The 23,243-nt window shown below is 43.8% G+C and overlaps 1 protein-coding gene across 1 annotated transcript; it reads left to right on the top strand.

The window, feature by feature from the left end:
• Positions 1 to 9,093: 9,093 nt before the first annotated feature.
• LOC134197697 (uncharacterized protein K02A2.6-like) lies at positions 9,094 to 10,080 on the top strand. The gene has a single exon (XM_062667044.1). The coding sequence runs from the start codon at positions 9,094 to 9,096 to the stop codon at positions 10,078 to 10,080; it is 987 nt and encodes a 328-aa protein (XP_062523028.1).
• The last annotated feature ends 13,163 nt before the right edge of the window (positions 10,081 to 23,243 follow it).

The following is a 23,243-nucleotide window of genomic DNA, read 5'->3' as shown; positions in this document are numbered from 1 at the left end:
TTGAAGCAGGGAGCCAAGCCAGTATTTCGGAAAAACAGAGCAGCACCCTATGCTATGAGGGAAGCTATTGCACGGAATTAGACTGCCTGGAGAAGAACAAGATCGTCAGTAAGGTGAACCATTCGGAGTGGGCAACCCTAACAGTGAACATACCGAAGAAGGACAAGACGGTACGCATCTGTGGTGATTACAAGGTCACACTCAACCAACTGATAGACATGGATCGTTACCCTCTTCCCACAGCAGAGGATATATTTGCGACATTAGCTGGAGGTAAGCAGTTCACCACACTAGACCTTTCGCATGCGTACACACGGTTGGAGGTGGAAGACACCTCCAAAGAATACCTCACTCTAAACACACATTAGGGACTCTACAGACTCAACCGCCTTAGCTACGGTGTGAGTTACGATATGATTGTAATTGTAATTCATACAAGAATCAGCGTGGTTGACGATTTTGGGAACGGATGCATAAAATCAATAGAAAGATACACAATCTCATACATTAGTCTAGTCTACAGAATTGGCATAGAATATTTATGATGACTGTACATTAGTACATTATATATTATTTTTTAAGCTTTTTAATTGCATCCTGAGCCTTGAAGAGGAGTTTTATTACCTCAGTCATTGATGGCCTCTTCTTTGGTTCGTACTGTAGGCAGGCCTTTGCCACATCTTGTAAAGGCGCATCCAACATGTACATGGATGGTGGCAGTTTCTTTTGTTGCAGAGTGGCAAACATATCCATCATGTTGAGCATTCTTCCCCAGCTGTATTTTTCTGTCATAATTTCTACCAAGATGGTTCCAAAGGCCCACACATCAGTGGGGGTCCCAAAGTCTCGTGTAAATGACTCTGGGGTGATATGCATAGGTGTTCCTGCTGGCATCACCTTACAGAACTGGGTACTGCCGTCCCGTACCTGTGTCAGGCCCATGTCACACAGATAGGTATGCAAAGAAGGAAGGCCAACCTATTCAAAATCGTATTGTATTAACTTTATGTTTCTAATTATTAAGCACAAAATGAATTCTGTGACCAGAATGTTTGCAGGCTTCAAATTTCTATGGAGAAATGGAGGTTCCCGTGAATGCATGAACTGCAATCCGTAGCAGCATTGCTCGATGATGCTTAACTTGTCGTCGACAAGTAGTGGTGTTTTCTAAATGCTAATGTTAGACAAAACGGTAAGCTAAGTTTAATAGAAAATACAACATGTCCAGTGCACCTTACATGGAGTATATCATGCAGACTCCCAGACTGAATATAGTTCATTATAAGCAGAATGTTGTGCTCACTTACATGGTATCCCATTAGCATCACGATATTGGGATGACGAAGATGCCTGTGTGACAAAATTTGTCCCAATTCTTAACTAACGGTCTATACACAATTGACTGAGCTTACAATAGTGCTGTAATGTCCCGTAATGCAGTTGCCTTCTCCTCTTCACCTGTAGTATTGATCTTTTTTACTGCAACAGATGTACCAGCATATGTTGCAAGGTGGATAGTTCCAAAGCCACCTCTTCCAATACACTTGCACAGCTTCAGCAACTTCAAATTTGCTACTTCTGGGCTATAGAACCAAAGACAAATAATCAGTATGTACCTTGTTGCAATCCTGTAAAAGTTCTGCATGATCAAACATTGATACTGTCATTTGTTCACTGGTACATTTGCAATGAACTTGGAAGACTACTCTTTACAGTGCATAGCATCCTTATGCTACTCTAAAAGTTTCACGTTATCACATTGAAACTCACCCCTTTCACTTTGAAATGAGATAGCTGTGTCAGCTGCCTTAGTAGTTGTGATTTCTGCTGATTTCGACCTATATAGTAATCATACATGTTGATAGATAGTATTCAACACCGGTAACTACTCCATACCGAGATCACTCCCTTCTTCAGTCTTGCCCTTCATAACCTAGGTTCCAATGATTAATTAACAGATAAAACAAACTCCTACCATCTAGCTGATTAATACATTGAACCTTCACAACATAGAACTTGCACTTTGATGGGGCAATATTGTGCTTGTGAAGGTATTCCTCAAGTGTCCAAGGAATACCTTCAATTAGACCAGATATCTTCTGGCCTTTGGCATTGCCAAGGAAGAATTCCCCGTTGTCAGCAGGAAACAAGGAATTACGACCTTGTTGTAGCACTTGCTCTGCAGTTGCTGTCCTTCCCACAGATAGGCATACTGGCGCAGGAACATCTCTTGTCTGGATACATTTATCCACAGACTTAAGTGCACCAACAGCAATCTGACAAAGAAAACGTCACACACACACACACACACACACACACACACACACACAGCAAATAGACAGACAGGCAGATCGACATACAGACAGACAGACAGACAGCCAGCCAGACAGACAGACACTTTATTCCTCATCCAGCTCTACTTGTGCATATGCTAGGAATTTGTGAAAGTCAACCAGTGCTTGCAAACAACAAGGTCATAGATTAACTAATGAGCTTGGCCTTGAATGTCAAAGTCAAATAGTCTATCTAAATCACCAAACAAGGGCTGTGAACACTACTAGATCTTGTGAACAAAATATGGACGAAATAGGGGCTGTGAACAAAGTAGGGGCTGTAAACAAAATAGGGGCCGCGAACAAAATAAGGGCTGCTAGAGCAGCCCCTGTTTTGTTCACGGGTACTATTTTGTTCGCGTGAAAATCGACAAAATAGGCAACTTGCTGCCCAGAACAAGGTTACTTTTCTCTATTTCTATGTAGTTTGCCGTGTCTAGAGCACATTTGCTAGGAGAAAAGAAATTTGTGACACGAAAACGCGAGTAGAGAGGAAGAAATGTGCGTGAACAAAATAGGGGCCGTGAACAAAATAGGAGCTGCTACGACGGGTTTAGAACGCGTAAACAAAATAGTACCCGGTAAACAAAATAGGAGCAAATATGAACAAATAGGCCCGTGAACAAAATAGTACCTGTGAACAAAATAGGGGCTGTACACATGTGACTACCGTTTGGAAGCCTAGCTGCCACTTCCACCTGCTGCTACATGCTGCTTACAGTTGCGTGTAGTTGAACATGTACGACTATGTTCAACGGCGCGGCGTCCTGTCTGACTCTCTGTGCATGTAAGTAGCCTCGTACCAGACCCTCTCGCGCCGTCGTGCTCGGTTCCCGCATACACGGCGTTGTCCTGTTATACGGGAACCGAGCACGACGGCTCGAGAGGGTCTGGTACGAGGCTACCCTTGGCAGTGCAAACACGCGGGCTTTTATAATTATTAATTAGGTTAAGTCATGGCAAGTGCAAAGACGCTAGAAAACTCCATTGGTACCATCTAGAGGCGGCATGTTAAATGGTTTCATTTTGTGTACTCCAGGTGTACAAAAGTAGGAAAAACAATAGCTGGCAGTGTGGGAATTGCGGCAAACGTTTATGTAGAGATAGGACCCTAGGAGGAGCATCACGGAAGGTATACAGATTACATTACACATCAAAATGGAAGCGAGTTCATCTGTAAACATATTCCTGATGTTATAATGTTACTAAGTGCAGTAATGAATCATTCATTCTCTTCGTCATATGTAACATCCATAAACTCCAGAGGAAGACGATTACTAACGTGCGCACTTTGAGGGCGGGTTAGTTTTTAACCAAAAAGCAACGGTGAAATTCCGGACCCTATTATGGGGTTTGCCTCATTGCATGCTGCAGTGTCGTGGAAGCAACATCCGGCAATGGCGGTAGTCGTCATCTTGAGGGGCTGCGAATCGTTCTATTACAATCTCTCTTGTTTTCCCGTACTGGATGCAAGACTAACGCGTATTCGTATGGCTTCATTGAATGAAAGTGGCAAGCAAGGTGTTGCTTTTGATGGATTCTGCCGCCCGGCGCTGCTTCATGGCGTTACACTACCCCAACGTGTAACTCCAATTGTCTCATTTGACATTCAGGCAAGTCTGATCTACTAGTAGCTTTAGTTTGAGGAAACCTGTAGAATTGATGGCCTTCTCTTGTGCTAATTAATTCTTTGCAGCTGTCAAGTGTGGAGACAGACATCTTTCAGAATCCGCGCCCACTGTTTTCTGCAGTAGATTGTCCAGTTATATGGGAGCGGGCAGTGTGTGATCAACATGCCCATATGCATGTAGACGTAACGCTCTCATGCCTCGAAGGAGCGTCATCCTATCTTCAACAAGAAGTAAGCTACCACCTTGAGGGTGAGAAGGAAGACAGTGGTGAAGACTTGCCCGACGTTGGAGCCATCGAGGCAGCAAAAGAATCTGACAGTGGATCAGAAGAAGTCTATGGTGGGTTGAAATGTGTTTGTGAATATTTGTTTTGGAGCGTGTTAAGTATTTTGTCGTCTATAGAGGACAAAGCCACATTCAAATGCTTGGGATGCACAAAAGAAAGGACTTACCAGGAATGCCTAAAAGCGGCTAGAGAGAAAATGGAGCAGGACACGTTTGTGCCTATTCGTCTACTCAAAGAGAACAGCAATCCTGCAGATCAACAAGCAGTAGCTTTTCAATGTCAACTGCAACAAGGCGGAGGTTTGACTACTTTGGATATGTTGCAAGAGAGCTGACAGGATATGTTAGAAAAGCAATGGACGGTAACCAAGTGCGTAGTGTTTCTTTTAAATGGGTGAAGTGGAGAAGCTGGGCAAGGTCTGGAATGGGCTATTATGCAGCTATAGATGTAGTTATACGAGAGTGCTGGGCACATGCTGTTCAGGCAAAATCCAGCTTCTGATAGTAGTTAGTGTGCAGTGTACCTTAGCAATATAATATTGAATATATGGTATATACACCTAGGTGCTGAACACAGTAAAGTATGGTGTTTTCCTGTCTCCTTGTCAGTCTGTCTGTCTGTCTGTTAGTCTGTCTCCTAGCCTGTTTGTCCGTGTCAGTGTGGTCGTCTACCTAGGATGTGTATGTTAACCATTATCTCAAACAAGTCTCCCAAATGTCAATAAGTACTAGTAGCAGAGTCTCCTCCTGGTTGTGGCAGTTGTGGTGGTTGAGGTAATACAGGTGAATTGCTGTGAAATTGCTGCCTTATCGTTTTAGTTCCTCTCACTGGCATTGATGCCTCGCCAACAGGATCTGTCCTACATCTTCTCTTTGAGGTAGCCGTAGAAAATCAAGTCTTTCACTGCTATCACTAGTGGGACTGTCAAAACAGAGAATGTCATGTATTCTGAAACGGTTCTTGTCACTTGTGTGGTAGTATAATAGCAGATCGGGGTCTATTCTCTTTATAAACTCGTTGCAAATGACCCTCCATCGGTTTTGTATCGCTTTGAGACTGTAATTTAGTCCAAGTTGATTGTGGAGGATCGAAAAGAAACATTCCACATCATCACTTGAAGAGGTCCTGGGATGCTCCGGAATCTCATGTAGTTCCGATGATTGCCGTCGGCGATACTCCTGACTCTCAATGTTGGTTAGGACGGCAATTAGAGTTTCTCGGCTGAGTCCTCTGATGCCTTTCACTGGCCTGCAACACAAGTTTTTGTGAAACACCTCTGAAAATGGTATTAACTAACGAGTTAACTACACTCACTGATTTACTTCTAGGTAACTAAAGTCATAACTCTCTATATGCCAAGGCATTAATTCATCCAGGACATATTGAAGCATCTCATAATTGTATTTGCATCGTTTAAGCTGTGATATACAGTGCCTTGCCAAAAGTCATGGTAGTGCCAAGTATTTCTTGTTGTTTGCAAATCACATACCCACAATACTCAAGTTATCATGCCCACAATACTCAAATTGCACGATAGCCATAAAGCAACACCTAATGAAACTCGCTGGATGAATCTGTTTGAATTATGCCTCCACGCAAGGAAATGACAACAGATGAGCGGTCTGAAGATGTTGGTATGTGGAAGGCGGGAAAGAAGATGACACAGATTGCCAAAGCGCTGAAGCGGCCATTGACAACAATATCGAATGTAGTGAGAAGGTACAAGCTCAACGGACATGTTCATAACATGAAACGAGAGGGAAGGCCAAGGAAAGCAACAGCAAGGGATCTGCGCCATTTGGAAAGAGTGGTGAAGGAGAACCGACGGAAACCAGCAAAAACAATAGCACCTGAGTGGAGCAAGACCTGCTCAAAATCTTTCAGTCAGACAACAGCAAGAAGAAGGCTGAAAGACATGGGGTATCACGGTCGTGCTGCTTGAAAAAAGCCTTTCATTTCTGAAAGCAACAGAAGGAAGAGGGTCTGTTGGGCAAAGGAACACATTAGAAAAACGGTCGAGGATTGGAGCAATGTGGTATTTACTGACGAAAGCCGCATCAAACTCAGTGGCAGTGATGGTAGAGTGTTTGTTTGGAGAAAGACCACACAAGAATGGCTACCAGTCTGCACTTTAGGCACAGTAAAGCAAGGTGAAGCTGCCATCATGATCTGGGGTGCCATGACTTCATCAGGTGTTGGACCTCTGACTTTCCTTGAAGGCAAAATTAACGGTGAAAAGTACAAGAAAACACTGGAAAAACACTTCCTGCCTTTAGCAGCCGAGAGAGGTAGACATAGAATGTCAACTGTTTTGCAAGATGACAATGCTCCTGTACACAGAGCGAGGAAGGTGGCGGAGTGGAAGACCCAACATGGCATCACATCCCTGGACTGGCCGGCGCAGAGACCAGATCTGAATCCGATTGAACATTTATGGATGATACTGAAGAAATCTATTGGTGCAAGAAATCCTCCGCCATGCAACGTTGATCAGCTGAAACAAGCTATCAAAGAAGAGTGGATAAAAATACCACAAGACGCTGTGCATAAACTGAAGTTATCTATGCATTATAGGCTAGAAGCTGTCCTGAAATCTAAAGGGTTGGCAACTAAATATTAATGTACAGGATATAACACAAGGCGTGTGAAATTAGAAGCTTGTGTAACAAAACAGGAGCACTTCTTGCGTGGTGCAGCCTTTTCACCCAACTACCATGACTTTTGGCAAGGCACTGTACCTCGTCCATCAGAAGCAACATGCCAATTGCACACTGTTTGCACATAAACAACCTCGTTTGTGTAACCTCTTTGTCTTAGATACTGGGCAACAGACTTAGAAAAGATCCTTTCGGCATCTTCTACGTTTTGCTTCCTTTCCCCTGAAAGCGCCACGTAGGTTAGACATGTCTCTGGCGATTCCATTGCTTCTTGCAATCTCTCCAGGTGACAACCTTTTGGACCACCACTTCTTGCGTGACTAGCTATCCTCTGTTTCAGACGTAAACTTAGCAGACAAAAATTGATTGATTCTGGTGTTATTACCTTTAACACATGATTGTGGTCTTCTCTTTCGTGAAATGGCTGCCCTGTGACTTTATCAATCTCAGGCTGATAGGCAAATATGAGGAAGTTCTGCTCTTGTTTCTCCAGGTCCAGTATTTTGTGACGATAAAACAACTGGGCAATGATGGATCGCAGACAGTCCTTTCTTGTTTCTAATGCTGTGTTAGGACCTAAGTATAGAAAAGGACACGAAGGGAAGTGCATACTGTGTTTACTTGCAAGAAAAAGTCCTAACTTCCATTCCAAGCATGAGGAGTGAATCCATGTGGAACCGTTTTTATCCTCAGTTTTGCAATGCTGTCGCAATATGTTAGACCAGATTTCTGCCAGAACTGTAACTGCATCAGGATTTCTCTTGTGATAGCTGGATGACTGACTACAGCTTCAGGTGTGTGGTATAGCGAGCATGCGCTTTAGGTATGACTGCGGTTTGCGTACGTGTATATTAGTCTAGCGATAACTAGCGTTGAGTGCACTTGTGCATTAGTGTACGTGTCGTTCACTGTAGCAGAATAGATTCTTGTATAACCGGTCCACTGAGTCGGTGTACGCGATATACTTAGCCTAGACTACAGCAGAGTAGTATTACGGCTGGTGAGCTATACAACAATTGGCGACGAGGATATACTCGGAGAGTGGCGAAGAGTACGTAGCCATAAGAAGATCGGTACGACACTGAGGAGCACCGATACAGTTGCGACAAGAGAGACTGTCATTGAACGATAGGAGTTCGAACTATCAGAGTAAACACACGACAGAGGCGTCGCTGGACGTCCAAAATGGGGGGGGGGGAAGCTCTAGGATTATTGTCTATTGTCAATTGTCTAGAGGGCCACGCCTACTAATATTGGGGGCCATGGCCCACCCAGGCCCCTATTGAGCGACGCCTCTGCACACGACCGTATGGCTGCTGCAAGTTATCATGGACGTTTGGCGGAGTTCAGCCCAGGAATTGACACCGTAGAGAACTATAAAGAGAGGTTCTTCTTGTATTGTACAGCTAACTCGATCGAAGATGGAGACAAACAGAAGGCCGTGTTCTTGACGAGCATCGGAGGGACGACCTACACCCTATTGAAGAACCTAGTAAGACCGCGACTGCCGCAAGATTTCGAGTTGGAGGCGCTGATTGACGTGCTAAAGAGGCACTACCAGCTCAAAGTAGTCGTCGTAGCGTAGCGATTCAAGTTCTTCAAAAGACAACAGCGAGAAGGTGAGTCAATCGCTGTGTATTTGTCTGAGCTGCGTCGGTTAGCGAAGGACTGCGAGTTTGGGGAGTATTTACAAACTGCGCTACGCGACCAACTCGTATGTGGATTGAATAGTGAAGCACTACAAAGGAAAGTGTTGGCAGAGGCAGACCTTACATTAGAGAGGGCTCTGCAAATATCACAGGCATTCGAAGCAGCGAGACAGGAGACTACGGTTCTTCGTGGGTGTGCACCACAAGGCCAGCCCACTCTGAAGTCTGAGACCGCGTACATTGTTCACAGCAGGTGTCAATACGAAAACCACGAAACACGGAAGTGGTGGCGAACAAGCATGTCACCGATGCAGAACGAAAGGGCATACGCCACAGAATTGTAGATTTAAGACACAAACGTGCCATTTTTGCAAGGGACAGGGGCATATTAGTCGAGTATGCCGGAAGAGAATGCAGACTAGAGATTCCAAAGACGCAACAAGTGGAAAGGGGAAGCCCCAAACTACCCATCATGTAGATGAGGAATCGCTTAGTGTTGTTTATAGTATCTCAAACAAGAGAGATGTCACAGTGGAAATGGACGTTGCTGGAAGACAGATAGAGTTAGAAATCGATACCGGAGCAACAGTTACGATTATCCCCACTAGTACATATCAGAAGTACTTGAAACATATACAATTGCGCCCAAGCACCACCAGATTGCACGCGTACAATGGACAGCCCTTGAATGTGCAAGGAGAAGCGGAAGTTCCTGTAAGATACAAGGGACAGCAAGTAAATGTAAAGTTTCATGTGGTAAAAGTGAAGAACAAGCCCGCCATCCTAGGAAGAGACTGGTTGAAACATTTTAAACTAGATTGGGATTCAATCTTCACTGTACAGAAATTTCAGGCAATAGACCCAGTGGAAACCTTTCCACAGTTGTTTGGCACTGTGGTAGGTACATTGGTTGGATATCAGGCCAACATCATGTTGAATACAGATGCCAGACCAAAGTTTCATCGACCCAGACCGATTCCATATGCCTTGCATAGTAAGGTCGATGCTGAACTCGAACGGATGCGGAAGGAAAGTATTCTGAAACCAGTAGAGAAGAGTGAATGGGCAGCACCCATCGTGGTAGTTCGAAAGGGGGATGGAAATGTTAGAATATGTGGCGACTACAAGGTCACCATCAACCCCTATATTGATTTGGATCAATATCCGATGCCGAATCCAGATGACTTGTTTTCGACCTTAGCAGGAGGGAAGAAATTTTCTCGTTTGGATCTCAAACAAGCGTATCAACAGATGTTAGTAGACCCCAGAAGTCAGCAATACCTAACCATTAACACACACAAGGGCATGTTTACGTACACAAGGATGCCATTTGGCATAAGCTCAGCACCCAGTATATGGCAACGAGCTATAGATAACGTTCTATCAGGACTGGACGGAGTCATCTGCTACCTAGATGATATTCTAATAGTGGGCAACAGTGATGAACAGCATAACCACAGGTTATTCAAGGTCTTGGAAAGACTGAACCAAGCCGGAATTAAACTAAAAATGGAAAAAATGTGAATTTGGCAAGTCTAAGGTAGAATATTTGGGGCACGTGGTGAGTGCAGAAGTCATATCCCCATCTCGGAGTAAGATGGAAACGATTCAAAATGCACCTGACCCTAGTAACGTGACTGAGTTGAAGGCTTTCTTGGGACTTCTAAATTATTATGGGAAGTTCTACCTAATTTGTCATCGACATTACAACCACTGTATATCTTATTGAAGAAACAGCAACGTTGGAAGTGGTTGGATCAACAGAGAAAGGCATTCCGGCAGGCAAAACAAATACTAGTGAAATCGGACTTACTAGTACATTATAATTTGGGTAAGCCCATCAAGTTAAGTTGTGATGCTTCACCATATGGAGTAGGAGCGTGTCTAAGTCATGTCATGGAAGATGGCACTGAACGCCCAGTCGCATTTGCATCACGAACACTAGCTCCAGCTGAGAAGAATTATGCTCATTTAGAAAAAGAGGCCCTAGCCTTGATTTATGGAGTAAGACACTTCCATAAATACCTGATGGAAAGGAAGGAAATTTACGCTAGTAACCGATCATCGACCGCTACTGAGGATTCTAGGAGCTAAGGAAGGAGTTCCTACGCTAGCAGCTGCACGACTGCAGCGCTGGGCACTCATATTAAGCGCGTACAGCTATGAGCTAGAATACAGGGCAGGGCAGGATAACAAGGAAGCTGATGTATTGTCTCGACTTCTTATACCAGTAGAAGTGATTGATCCAAATGAACAAATCTTTGGAGTGGATTATTGTGAACCATTGCCCATGACTGCCAAAGAGATTGCAAAGGCAACCCAATTGAATGTGGTGACAAGGAGAGCATATCAATATACTCGATACGGATGGACTACCAGAGATGTGGACCAATCCTTACAACCAAGCCGGTCTTACATGGCGTCAAGCGGTCGACTTCAGGTCCCAGACGGCAACAGCGCTTACCAATCACGCCGGAAGTGTTATCCAGGCTGAGAGACGTATGGGCCCCAAGAGCAAATGAGCGGGACATTGTGATGCTGTGGACGGCATGTTGCCTGGCGTTCTTTGGCTTTCAGCGCAGCGGAGAGTTGACAGTGCAGTCCGTACAGGCGTTTGACTCGTCGGTCCATCTGACAGTTAGCGACGTGGCGGTGGACTCCCGTCAGAACCCGTTCCTCATGAGAGTCAGGCTCAAGCAGTCAAAAAACGGATCCATTCCTGCAGGGTGTAGACATTCATCTTGGGAGAACGGGTTCTGCACTATGTCCTATTACGGCGATGCTGGCTTATCTCGCCTGGCGAGGTCAAGAGGCCGGCCCCTTGTTTCTGGGCTCGGATGGAACGCCTCTGTCTAACAGCGTCTTGTCAGAGAAGTGCGGGCAGCTCTAAAAGCCAGGGGCGTTCAGCCGGACGGCTACTCGGGTCATAGCTTTAAAATTGGAGCCGCTACGACAGCTGCGAGGCAAGGAATAGAGGACTCCACGATCCAGACGCTTGGGAGGTGGAAAAGTGATGCGTACAAGCGCTACGTAAAACTCGACGCTAGGACGATAGCGGCGTACTCGCGGACACTAGTAGCTCCCCGCTAGAGATCAAGCGGTTATAAGCTAGCCAATGACGTGCAGTAGCATGCGCCATCTAGCCGGCGACCATCTAGTTGTGCTGACGCGGATATGTACGATGTGACACGGTATATAGATTCAGTCTTACAGATCCGGAGCGTCTCGCTGACTTGCCAGCACAACAGCGTCAGCGGTTCGTATCCATGGGTCCGGGAGAAGTGGGTCCGGTTTGGGTGTGGGGCGACCTCGCTTGTGGCGCGTGGTCGCCTCCATGTTGGGCCGGAGTCTGGTCCGATATCCCGGATCCGCTCCGGACATGGGTTCTTACGAACCATGTTTGGCTGGCCGGGCTCCGCCCACTCTCCATGGCCACTCCTTCATTACGCAGGCCGGCTCAAGTATAGGTAACCACGCCACGGCACAGTCGACAAAGAGTCATCGTCACGAGGTCACCGAAGAAGGTAAGAATTCAATAGTAAATTTATGAAACTTGTCTGTCTTTCTTTCTCATGTTTCTCTAGCTTTATCCATGAGACTATGACTCGTTTCAGTCGTTGGGGAGTTTCTGTGGTCTGGCGAACGGTCCGTTGACGATGACGTTCAGTGCTTTCCTGGTGGTCATTGATATCCACTAGGCGTGCTGAATCACTAGCGGCTAAAGACAGAGAACTTTTTGTAGCGCACGCTAGCAAGAGTTATTGCTTCGGGTGAGACAGCTACAATGTGCATGTGACTTTAGTTTTTGCTTGATCGGTGGTAGCGTGCTGATTGAGTGTAAAAACGAAGCTTACTGCTTGAGGACTGGGGCTCGTTTGGTCGTGATGCGAACTAGCAGAGATTTCGATGGCACACAACATGGATGAAGGTAGTCTCGCAAGCCAGGCTCTTCCGCGCAGTCGCTGAGCTAACCGCACGTGAATCACACGAGGAGGAGGAGCTTTTACCGGAATTGCTCCAGCGCGAGAAGAGCCTGGTCGCTTTCGAGAACGTCATAGTGACGTAGGACCCCCGATCCGGTTTCATAGCTTGCATAAGGCTAATTCGATTTCCCAAAGAGCTCGTTACTGTAATTGAGCTGATACACGAAGCAGAGAGGTAGCCCTCCGCGGAGAGCGCGTGAACACAAAATCCAGTGAAGCTGTTGATGGACAAAGTGCTGGTGAATAATGAGGGTAGGAATGGCCTACATGGAACTGGTCCGCTGAACCTACACTCTCCAGCAACGTTTCTTTCTACTGAACTCATCTGCAGGTTTGCGCGAATTGAAACCGACGTAGAACTATTCACCACTCTTGCGCGTCTACTGTGACATCTATAGTCTGTGGGGGAAATGGTGTGAGAACTGGCGGCCCAGTTTCACTCAATGGTTCATGAAAACAGTGGCCTAGAGCTTGTTGACCTCTCCACATCATGATCAGATTTGCGTGTATTGCTAACGCAGTCTATGTGACGGTACTTTCGACTCAGCAAGCAGCACTTTTGTACAATATTGGCTCTCTTCACGGTGAACTGGAAACATGTAGGCATGGGAAAACAGCAGTGCAGAGGACCTACCATGTTCAGGAAGTGTAGAGTGGACTCGTAGTTGCACGTGTACTACGTACGACTTGTTTCAGTGCATGGACTCTGACTGCTACCTAGATACACTAACCGCGTACAATGAGTTCATTTCTCAAACTACCGCACTGCAGATCTAGATTCGGCGGTGTGCTGTTGGCGAAACTGAATGCTGAAATGGAGTCGTGACACTGCAGAATATTACATGGCTGAGCTGTCTACATACTTTCTAGAAGCGAACGATGATGTCAACTACGTACTTCGTGCAAAACAAGCAAGTGCGTGAAGCGATGTCGCGTGTTCTCAACTTTCATACCTATATACGTACCTAATAGAATTAGCTTTATCAAGCTATGAAACCGGATCGGGGGTCCCACGTCACTATGACGTTCTCGAAAGCGACCAGGCTCTTCTCGCGCTGGAGCAATTCCGGTAAAAGCTCCTCCTCCTCGTGTGATTCCCGTGCGGTTAGATCAGCGACTGCGCGGAAGAGCCTGGCTTGCGAGGCTAGGATGAAGGTACGTGTGTGTGTGTGTGTGTGTGTGTGTGTGTGTGTGTGTGTGTGTGTGTGTGTGTGGTGTGTGTGTGTGTGTGTGTGTGTTTGGGGGGGGGGGCGGTGGAGCAGATGGTAGAGCGTTTGTGATGACATCCGGGATCTTGTATTCCGTGATGAGGGTTGAAGGTTTGATCCTGGTGGAGGCAACACTGTCGCAGTTTCCTTGAGCAAGAAACTCACCCACACTTGCTTCTCTCGACTCAGGAGTATAAATGAGTACCTGGTCATTGACTGGGGTGGACAAGACCGTTGGCTTGGCAGCAACATCATGCAGCAGAGGGGTACGTGTGGGCCTTGGTGTCCAGTCCCAGAGCTGCGCCATAGTCAGTGCCCGTGGATGACTCTGGCCAAGCTCCAGGTGGATTGTAGCGCTGGCCTCAAGACTCCACGTAGCGCATGGAGGCCCTGTCTCTAGAGGCAGGTGGAGGGCTTAACATTTGTCCATTTGACCATTTGTGTGTGTGTCACACAGTGAGTGTGTGTGTGTGTGTGTGTGTGTGTGTGTGTGTGTGTGTGTGTGTGTGTGTGTGGTGTGTGTGTGTGTGTGTGTGTGTTTGGGGGGGGGGGCGGTGGAGCAGATGGTAGAGCGTTTGTGATGACATCCGGGATCTTGTATTCCGTGATGAGGGTTGAAGGTTTGATCCTGGTGGAGGCAACACTGTCGCAGTTTCCTTGAGCAAGAAACTCACCCACACTTGCTTCTCTCGACTCAGGAGTATAAATGAGTACCTGGTCATTGACTGGGGTGGACAAGACCGTTGGCTTGGCAGCAACATCATGCAGCAGAGGGGTACGTGTGGGCCTTGGTGTCCAGTCCCAGAGCTGCGCCATAGTCAGTGCCCGTGGATGACTCTGGCCAAGCTCCAGGTGGATTGTAGCGCTGGCCTCAAGACTCCACGTAGCGCATGGAGGCCCTGTCTCTAGAGGCAGGTGGTGGGCTTAACATTTGTCCATTTGACCATTTGTGTGTGTGTCACACAGTGAGTGTGTGTGTGTGTGTGTGTGTGTGTGTGTGTGTGTGCGTGTGTGTGTGTGTGTGTGTGTGTGTGTGTATGTGTGTGTGTGTGTAGTTTTATAAAAGGAGTGATTGGCTACGTGTGCATCACTAGAGAATACTTGTGTGTGTTTGTTTAAATATTACGTTTAAATAGTGTACCATATAATTGTACTACGGCAATGGAGTGGTGCATGGGAAGGTGGGTTAATTGATTAGTTCATAGCTATAGACATACAATAGCAATAGTGTATCTTTAGATAGCTATTCTATATATGCCCACTGTCATATCCAAAACTTTCCCAAGCTAGTTATCTTACCGGTACCAGTCCCAAAACATGTCACTACCATACAGTTACAGGAAATTCCCAACAGCCATCAATTAAAGTCCAGGTGAAGTCTACTATGTAGTCTACATGCATTACAGTATGCAGACAGTAGGCTCGTAATCTCAGATTCTGCTACAGCTTGTAGCACTCCAGTGTCATTGGTGCCAATATTAACCATCAACTATATCCTGGGTAGATGTCACACGCCAACTTTTGTTGCTTAATGTTTTACTCTATAAATTTGGCCACCTAATTCTAACTGCCTAAGAACTGTCTTTTTCTAATTCCAATTTGTTATGTAATTGTCGTTCTTTCAATTACGACACATGTGTTCACAAGATTCAAGAAGAGACTGTTTCATTACTCATAAGAATGAGGTGAATTTTACACCTCGTGGAGTAACCAGGTTACAGTATCAGTGCTTCTGTGTTAAGTAACAACATGTCTTAGCAGAATGCTACAAACTGTGTACAAGGGCTACAAACTATAATCAGTCTCTGATTATTGCAGTATTGAAAAACCTTACAAACATTGCCAAGTAACTACTTCTTTACATTCTTTCTAGCAGAATCGGTTCTGCAGGTATGGAAGTGACGTTGTTAATCACTGTCACTATTTGTCACTGATTCTACAGACCTTATATTCTTTGTCCTCATCTGGCAACTCAGGAAACTGTAAAGTTTGCTCGTTATTATAGTGCATATGCTATCATAATGACAACTAGTGTGTGCTATTTCAATATGACCATTGGTGTACAACAGAGACAGCTGTGGCAGTTGTGACGTGTCTGGTACTTGAGGACTATAGGATGGCTTGAAACGTAGCCACCTGATTTGTCTAGTTGTGGGGTGGGGAGAGCACACATACACAGGCATGTGGTAGCTGTCACTCGCTGCCTGAATTTCAACCTGTGTTCCACACTCCTAGTTGATGAATAGATTTTTGGTGTTGTTGAAAAGTTGTTGTTTCAGAAGGAATATAAAATTGTTGGTATCTGTCACGGTTAAGCACTATGACACCTGCAAGAAATTTCCTAAGCTGGTGGTGAAGGGTATCTGTTCCAAAGAGTTGTTTGACATAGCTCTGAAGAGGCAGTTACCATCTCCTTTTACTGCTGATTGCTGTCTGCCCTCAGAAGCTAGAAATCTGTCAATGTGAATCGTTCACATTCCTAGCTTCTTTTTAATTGGACTTTGAATGGCCCTCTCTGATATTTGTACTACTGTTCCAGGACATGGCAGTATGTTCTTGTTCAGAACACCCTAGCATAGGCACATGTACAACAACGACTTATTGGTATTCTTATAGTGTGGTAATTACCTTGATGATTTTGTAATATGTTGTATGCGGCTGTTGGTGCCTGTCCTATTGAAATCACAAAATGAGTAGTACGTATAAATAATATGTCATAACAGAATTAATACTGTAAATGAAATAGTTTTGAATTTTGTAAATTTTGCCAGGGCTGGTGAATTTTCCAAGTTAATAACTTGCTGAAGTTATTGACAACTTACAGACAGTCAACATCAAACATACTACAGTAGGACCTCAAAGATACGAACACCTCGGGAAATTGGGTGTTCGTAATTGTGAAATGTTCATAAGTCTGAAGTTTGTAATATCGATGATTACATAACTTGTGAAAACAGGAGTACACTGTATGGCTAACAAAAAGGATAAGTACGTGAACTACAGTAACTGTGAGAGTGTAAGAACGAATTCAAGGGTTACTAAAATAACAATCCATTGTCTTTTGCTTCAAGGCAGAACCCCTTTTTTGTCCTGCAAGGTCCAGGAGCTCTCTCAAAAGCAAAAGTGCGCGTGCGCGTGGCTACATTACGTGATCAAATTTTGCAAGAGCGCGCGCTCGCGCTAGAGCATGCTGTTCGGTTGACCGGTCAGTTCGGTTGTCTGGTGTTCGTATCTTTGAGGTCCTACTGTAGTATATTGAATGTGTTAAAACCATGGGGTTGTTTGTTCATAGGTATTTTGTTTGGCTTTATAAGACAAAACACATGCAAAACAAAGTGGGTTTGTGAGACATTCCCAGTAGTCAGTGATGATTGTACCTGTGGTTATAGCTGACGATATTGATATCATGCCTCTATGATTGAACAAGGCATTTCATATCGAAGTCCTTGTATAGCAGTCACAGGCAATGTCAGTTTTGTCAAATTAAATTGATTGTGAAAAGACTTTGGCTTCAGATTGCTAAATGTATTTGCTTGCAAAATGAATTGATTTACAGTGTATATATATATATATATATATATATATATATATATATATATATATACACGTTGATAGTTGGGATATACTTAGTGTAATGTAAGACTTGTTGGTTGGGGATGTTTGGAGGGATTGTTTGATTTTGGAATATATATATATATATATATATATATATATATATATATATATCTTTTTTTCCAAACTCAAAAAAAAAAAAAAATATATATATATATATATATATATATATATATATATATATATATGTCATGACATGCCTTTGAAATATATCATAACTGCCATGATGTTTGCATAAGCATGGTAGTCATACCCATTATTGTTGAATATCTGGAAGCATTCCGTAGCAGTTGCAGCAGTGATGACGTATTCTGGGCTTTGACACTGGTATTTGGTATAATTGTATTCTGTCCTATGGAAAGCAAACATTTGTCGCATTGCCACATGTCAGTCGGTTCTTCTCGAAGTCCAGCACAATTCCTAGACCAGAACGTAAGAATTATTGCAGATGCTATGGGAGATTAAACCACAAGACAGCACCAATGGAACCATTTTCCACACTTGCCATCGCATTGAACCATATTTAGCTGGGTTGTTACTAAGTCACAATTCCCACAATGCCACTGTCTCTGCTTTAGTTCAACTGAAACAAAGAAACAATATTTTAGTTATCCTGATTGCAGATGCATTACATTGGAAGGTATTGCCTGTCTCTAAAGGTGATGCCAGGCTTGGGAACTAAAATACTTTGACAGATGACTACTCTCAAAGTCTACTTCTACTATGTCGTCAGGAAGTTCTTTTGGCCTCACCGGGATGTCAATTTTCTCTATCAGGTGACCGTCTCTTTCAAGCTTAGACATGGATTTTTCATCACAAAACAAATGTAGTACAGCTGTAAAAATACTTGCTATGTCTAGTATAGGTAGATGCCAACACAGAAATAGAGTACCGTGGTCTTTCCTGGGCATCTTGTATTTCTTCATTACCCAGGATGACAGAAGAGTGGCCCTCTTGATTTCTTTCTTCTCCTGTGTTGTAGGCTTTCCAAGATGAATTTTGGAGCGGGCTTCAGGTTGCTTCGATGTAGATAAGATCTTTTCTTTTGTTCTCTGGACTGTGACTCTCTTATTTACTGGTGCTGATGCTGATGTGTTTGCCTCATTGGCCATTCCACTACATCTTTCGGGAAGAGAAGGAAGTGCTGTAGCTTCACGGAGCTTAGCCAAACCAGAGAGGAGAACATGGACACTGTTACATCTGGATAGTTGCAATGATATATCAATCAGGTAGTCTTGGCATTTTTCTCGAACAGTCTCTACATCATGTTGTATTGAGTCATTGCCTAGAGAATTGACTACAGTTTTCTAGTCGACATCTTTGTGAGGTGGCTCATCCGTTTGAATTAGTTGGGGATCTTGTTCAACTAAGTCTTGCTGACTTACGTGCACTGCATGTGTAGCTTCCACTAAGTGAATGTGCTTACAAATAGTCGTTCTTACGACGAAGTCTAAGCAAGTGCATGAAAATTGGTGAATGCAAATGTGGCATTGGTTACTCACTATGGTGCAGCAAGGAACAGCTGTGCGATTTTGCCTATGTACTTTGTATATGGAGATATCTTTGCCATTGTTTGACTTGATTTGCCAGAGATCTTCTTCAATATTTTCTATGCAATCTGGTGACATTAAGAGCTTGTCTGGTGCCTCTCATGGATCATCCGTAATCGGTTAATCCCTGCTTTTCCTTTATTCAATTTGATTAGGCGATCAAAGGCTTTGTCTCTGGCAAATTTTAGTAAGGTGAAGACAAGAGTGTCAAGACGTCTGTTCACACATGCATGGAAGTACAGATATTTTAGAACACGATGGAATGCTTCCACATACATGTTTGTATTTATACCACTACCCAATCTGTAACACAGGGCCCATCGATTCTTTCAACTCGCATATACTCTTTCAAAATAGTCCGCGAATTCCTTTGTTTTCTTGTGTTTCTTGAGATCAACACAAACACACAGTAGTAACTTCTCAAACATTTCTTGCTCAGGCTCTTCCATTAGGGTCTTCAATTGCTTGTAGACTTCTTGTTCTAAATCACCGTCACTTAATTTCCTTAGCTGCGTTCGCCATGCTCTCTCTACATGCCAATTGCACAACAGCTTGTGAGGTTGGTGATCAAAACTCGTTACCCAAACATTTTAGTACTGACTTGCGTTATCAGACATGAACCATTGGGGTTGTATGTCCATGTTGTCATTTCTGCGCACCTTTTCTAAGAACTGTCTAATTGCATGTTCATCTTCACGGTTACTTATGCACCAAGCCACTGGCAGTCCTTCCCCAAAATCATCCACAACAAACAGAGTGATCAGATGGAAACGATATATATCAGTGCCATGAGTAGCATCCATGCAAACTACTCTGTTGTGGCCAATGCTTTAAACATTTGTTTCTGTAAAGGTGTCTGTATGACCATCATAAAGTCTTTGCTATCTAGGTTGCTCTCTGGGTTAGAGGCTGTATCTGACTGAAACTTATAAAACAATACTGATCTTCCTTCATCAGTATCTTTTTAAAATCTTCAATCATGGCTGCCAGGCTGGTGGCATCATCAGGATGTCTTTCTACTGTGTGTAGGCCAAAAGATCGCTGAATGTTACTTGCATCTTTTTTGGTAATTAAATGAAGACGATCTACTTTGACATACACATTGCTTCGAATGTCATCGATGATTCTGTCAAACGTGATACCATTTTTGATTTTGCTAGCAACTTTCAGTCTGTCACTACTTGCTAAACGAAGATGAGCAAGGTTACAGTTGTGACCATAGTGACTCAATCAAGATTTCGCTGAAACTTTGCCAGTTGCATTGTCAACTGTAACACTGAGTTGTGCAATGCAATGATGTCCTATTTTTGAAGATCCCTGTGATTTAATTTGCCTCTTTCTTCTGCTCTTGCTGACATGAGAACCAGATCTATTGCATGAGTAAGAATGAATAGTATTAGTCTTGGTTCTCTTGGAACCACTTGATTTGACAAATGAAGATTGATGATCTCTTTCAAGTTTCTTTCCATAGTTTGAAATCTGTTAACAAAATGATATAGCTATAAGATATTGGTAGGTTATACACAATTATCAAGCGTATACAATTGAACAGGTGTGAGACCATAACAATGTAAAGAATCAGAATAGTACACATAAGTATTATATACAGGCAGACATGCAGTAGTGGTATGCAGATGTGGTTGAATGTAATGTACATTTTCTTTGAAGACATATCGAGGCTGTATAGCTAGACCTGTTCGCAAAGTCTTCTGTAAAGACATCATTGCTGCGCATATCTGAAGAGTGGACATACACATGCATATGCATGCGTACTTACATAGATAATGATATAGTACAATTCATATACTACAGTACATATATGATATGCATGCGTACTTACATAGATAATGATATAGTACAATTCATATACTACAGTACATATATGATATGCATGTACACACACCTTAGTACACACACCTTAGTACACACACCTTAGTACACACACCTTAGTACACACACCTTAGTACACACACCTTAGTACACACACACACACACACACACACACACACACACACACACACACACACACACACACACACACACACACACACACACACACACACACACACGCACACACACACACACACACGCACGTACACACAGGCTATTTGTTTTAGAGAAAACAGGAATGTTTAACTTTAGATTACTATCAGTCACAATCACACAAATTGATAAAATTGTACTGTTGTAGGAAACAAAACGGAAAACGTTTTGAAGGTGGTGAATTCCTCGGTTATTTTCATCCCATGTGCTTCTCCAAGATGCTTTCTAAGCTGCAACAGACGTGTACAGTGGAAAGTGCAGTTGGTTTCTAGACAGCGCATGGCAGGATCCTTTCCGACACTCATTGTTTATTAAAAAGGGCACTTGATCACAGCCTAATACCATGACCTAACATACTATATATATGTCTGTACACATGTCAGGACATCGAACCAACAATTAATGGGTAATGACATTAGACTTTCCAGGGGCGTAACCAGCCATGTTAGCAAACTCCTTTGGTATACAAAAGCACGTGCTAAAACACGTGGAGCGCGCGCGAGGAGAGGACTGGGTACGAGTCTAGTAATTATGTGACCAGAGCCCTGAATGTGACTGTTTGCAGCAGTAGCTGCGGTCAGATCACGCCAATATAGTAATAAAGTTGTAACCTTAGTTGACTACACTTAATTATGTTTCTATTTCAGTGTTAGTTCAAATATATTGGTACAAATAATAATTAATTTAGGATTGTCTTTAGACCTCTATACCTGATAATAGCATATACCTTTTCTATTCACCTTGCAAACGCTTGCAACCCTAGATTTTTTATTTGACCGTAGAACACAAGTCTTGGCAAACACACACACACGCACACACACACACACACACACACACACACACACACACACACACACACACACACACACACACAAATACCGGGCGATATCATAGCTAGGTAGAGTTTAGATCTAATCCAGCAAAGCGCGCGCCGGTAAGTTACCATCCCATTGCACCACTACTGTATACGTAGACTCCTACGTAATTACAGTTGTATGCATCAGCTTCTCTTTCGTGTAAAGCGATCTCTTACAAGGAATGCGTTGATTCCGTTTCTGCATTCATGGCAGAGCTAGGCCATTGAGAGGCGATCAACACTTGCGTGTCACCAAGGGCGTCACATGGGTCCCAAAAGTGGGGGGGCGCAAATTTGAAGCTGAGATATGTGACGTAATTCATGGCGTCATATATATTAAATTCTTCTGTAGTACTACAGTCTATGCTGAATCAGCTAATTTAGCTAAAGACAAGCTACACTTCTGTTTAATTAACGTTGAAAATAGAATTGACTCAAAATATAGCAAGCCACGCCCTAAAAAAGTGGGGGGGCTAGCGCCCTCTCTAGCCCCTAAGACGTGACGCCCTTGGTGTCACTAGCTAGAGAGACATGCCACGTATCAACAATCCTAGGATTTTCAACGTTCTAGACGTCTTGTCCCATGCAACCAATATCAACAGTTTCGGCGTGTACTTGGATACCGAATTTTTTGGTATGCCAAATTCCCTAGCTAGGTTATACGGCAAGGGGATGGAAAACGTTCCGAAGGAATACACCAAATTTCCTAGCTAGAACTACTCGGGAATGCCAAATTTCCTATGACACCGGTCCTCCTTGCAAATCGCCCTTTGGCAGCTCGCCAACACTTCATCCATTCGTATTTGCTGCTGAAGCTTGCACACACACACAAACACACTCAGACAACAAAAAATCCAGTCGTATCTAGTCTAGCTAGCTGCTGTCTCTCTAGCGTTAATTAACCCTACACATGCATGCACAGCGATGTTACCCTAGATAGCAATAATGTAAAGATTAGAGCGATGACCAAAAAGAACAAAACTAGAAGACCGACGTTGTCGTCGATGTGCATGATGAGAGTCTAGATGACATATCCAGAGTCACAAACGAACTCCATTCAGAGCTATATGAGACATCTGCACCTACTTTTGTCAGTAGCATTTCTGCAGCTATTCTAGAATGCCATCACAAGCTTGTAAACGAGTGTTTACATTGTGTCTAGCAGGTGTCATTGAAGTAGTTACGCTAATTTAGTTTCCCATTATCTCAAAGTCCGCACCCACAATTCCCACACTGCACTTACTGTTGGAAGGCCACCCGCGCAGCGCTCTTGAATTAATTAGCTGTCTACATACACATGCTGAGCTAAAACACACCGTTAACCGAAACGGCTAATCACTAAATACTTGTAAGCACACATATTTTGCCCGTTTTGCAAGTACAGTCTCAGCAGCATGCAACCAGACAAACCCGTCAGTAAATTTGACTAGAGATG

The sequence above is a fragment of the Corticium candelabrum genome, chromosome 22 (assembly GCF_963422355.1).
Source record: "Corticium candelabrum chromosome 22, ooCorCand1.1, whole genome shotgun sequence".
Classification (NCBI taxonomy): Eukaryota; Metazoa; Porifera; class Homoscleromorpha; order Homosclerophorida; family Plakinidae; genus Corticium; species Corticium candelabrum.
Note: the sequence above shows the minus strand (reverse complement) of the source record. Positions and strands in the feature narration are given on the sequence as shown.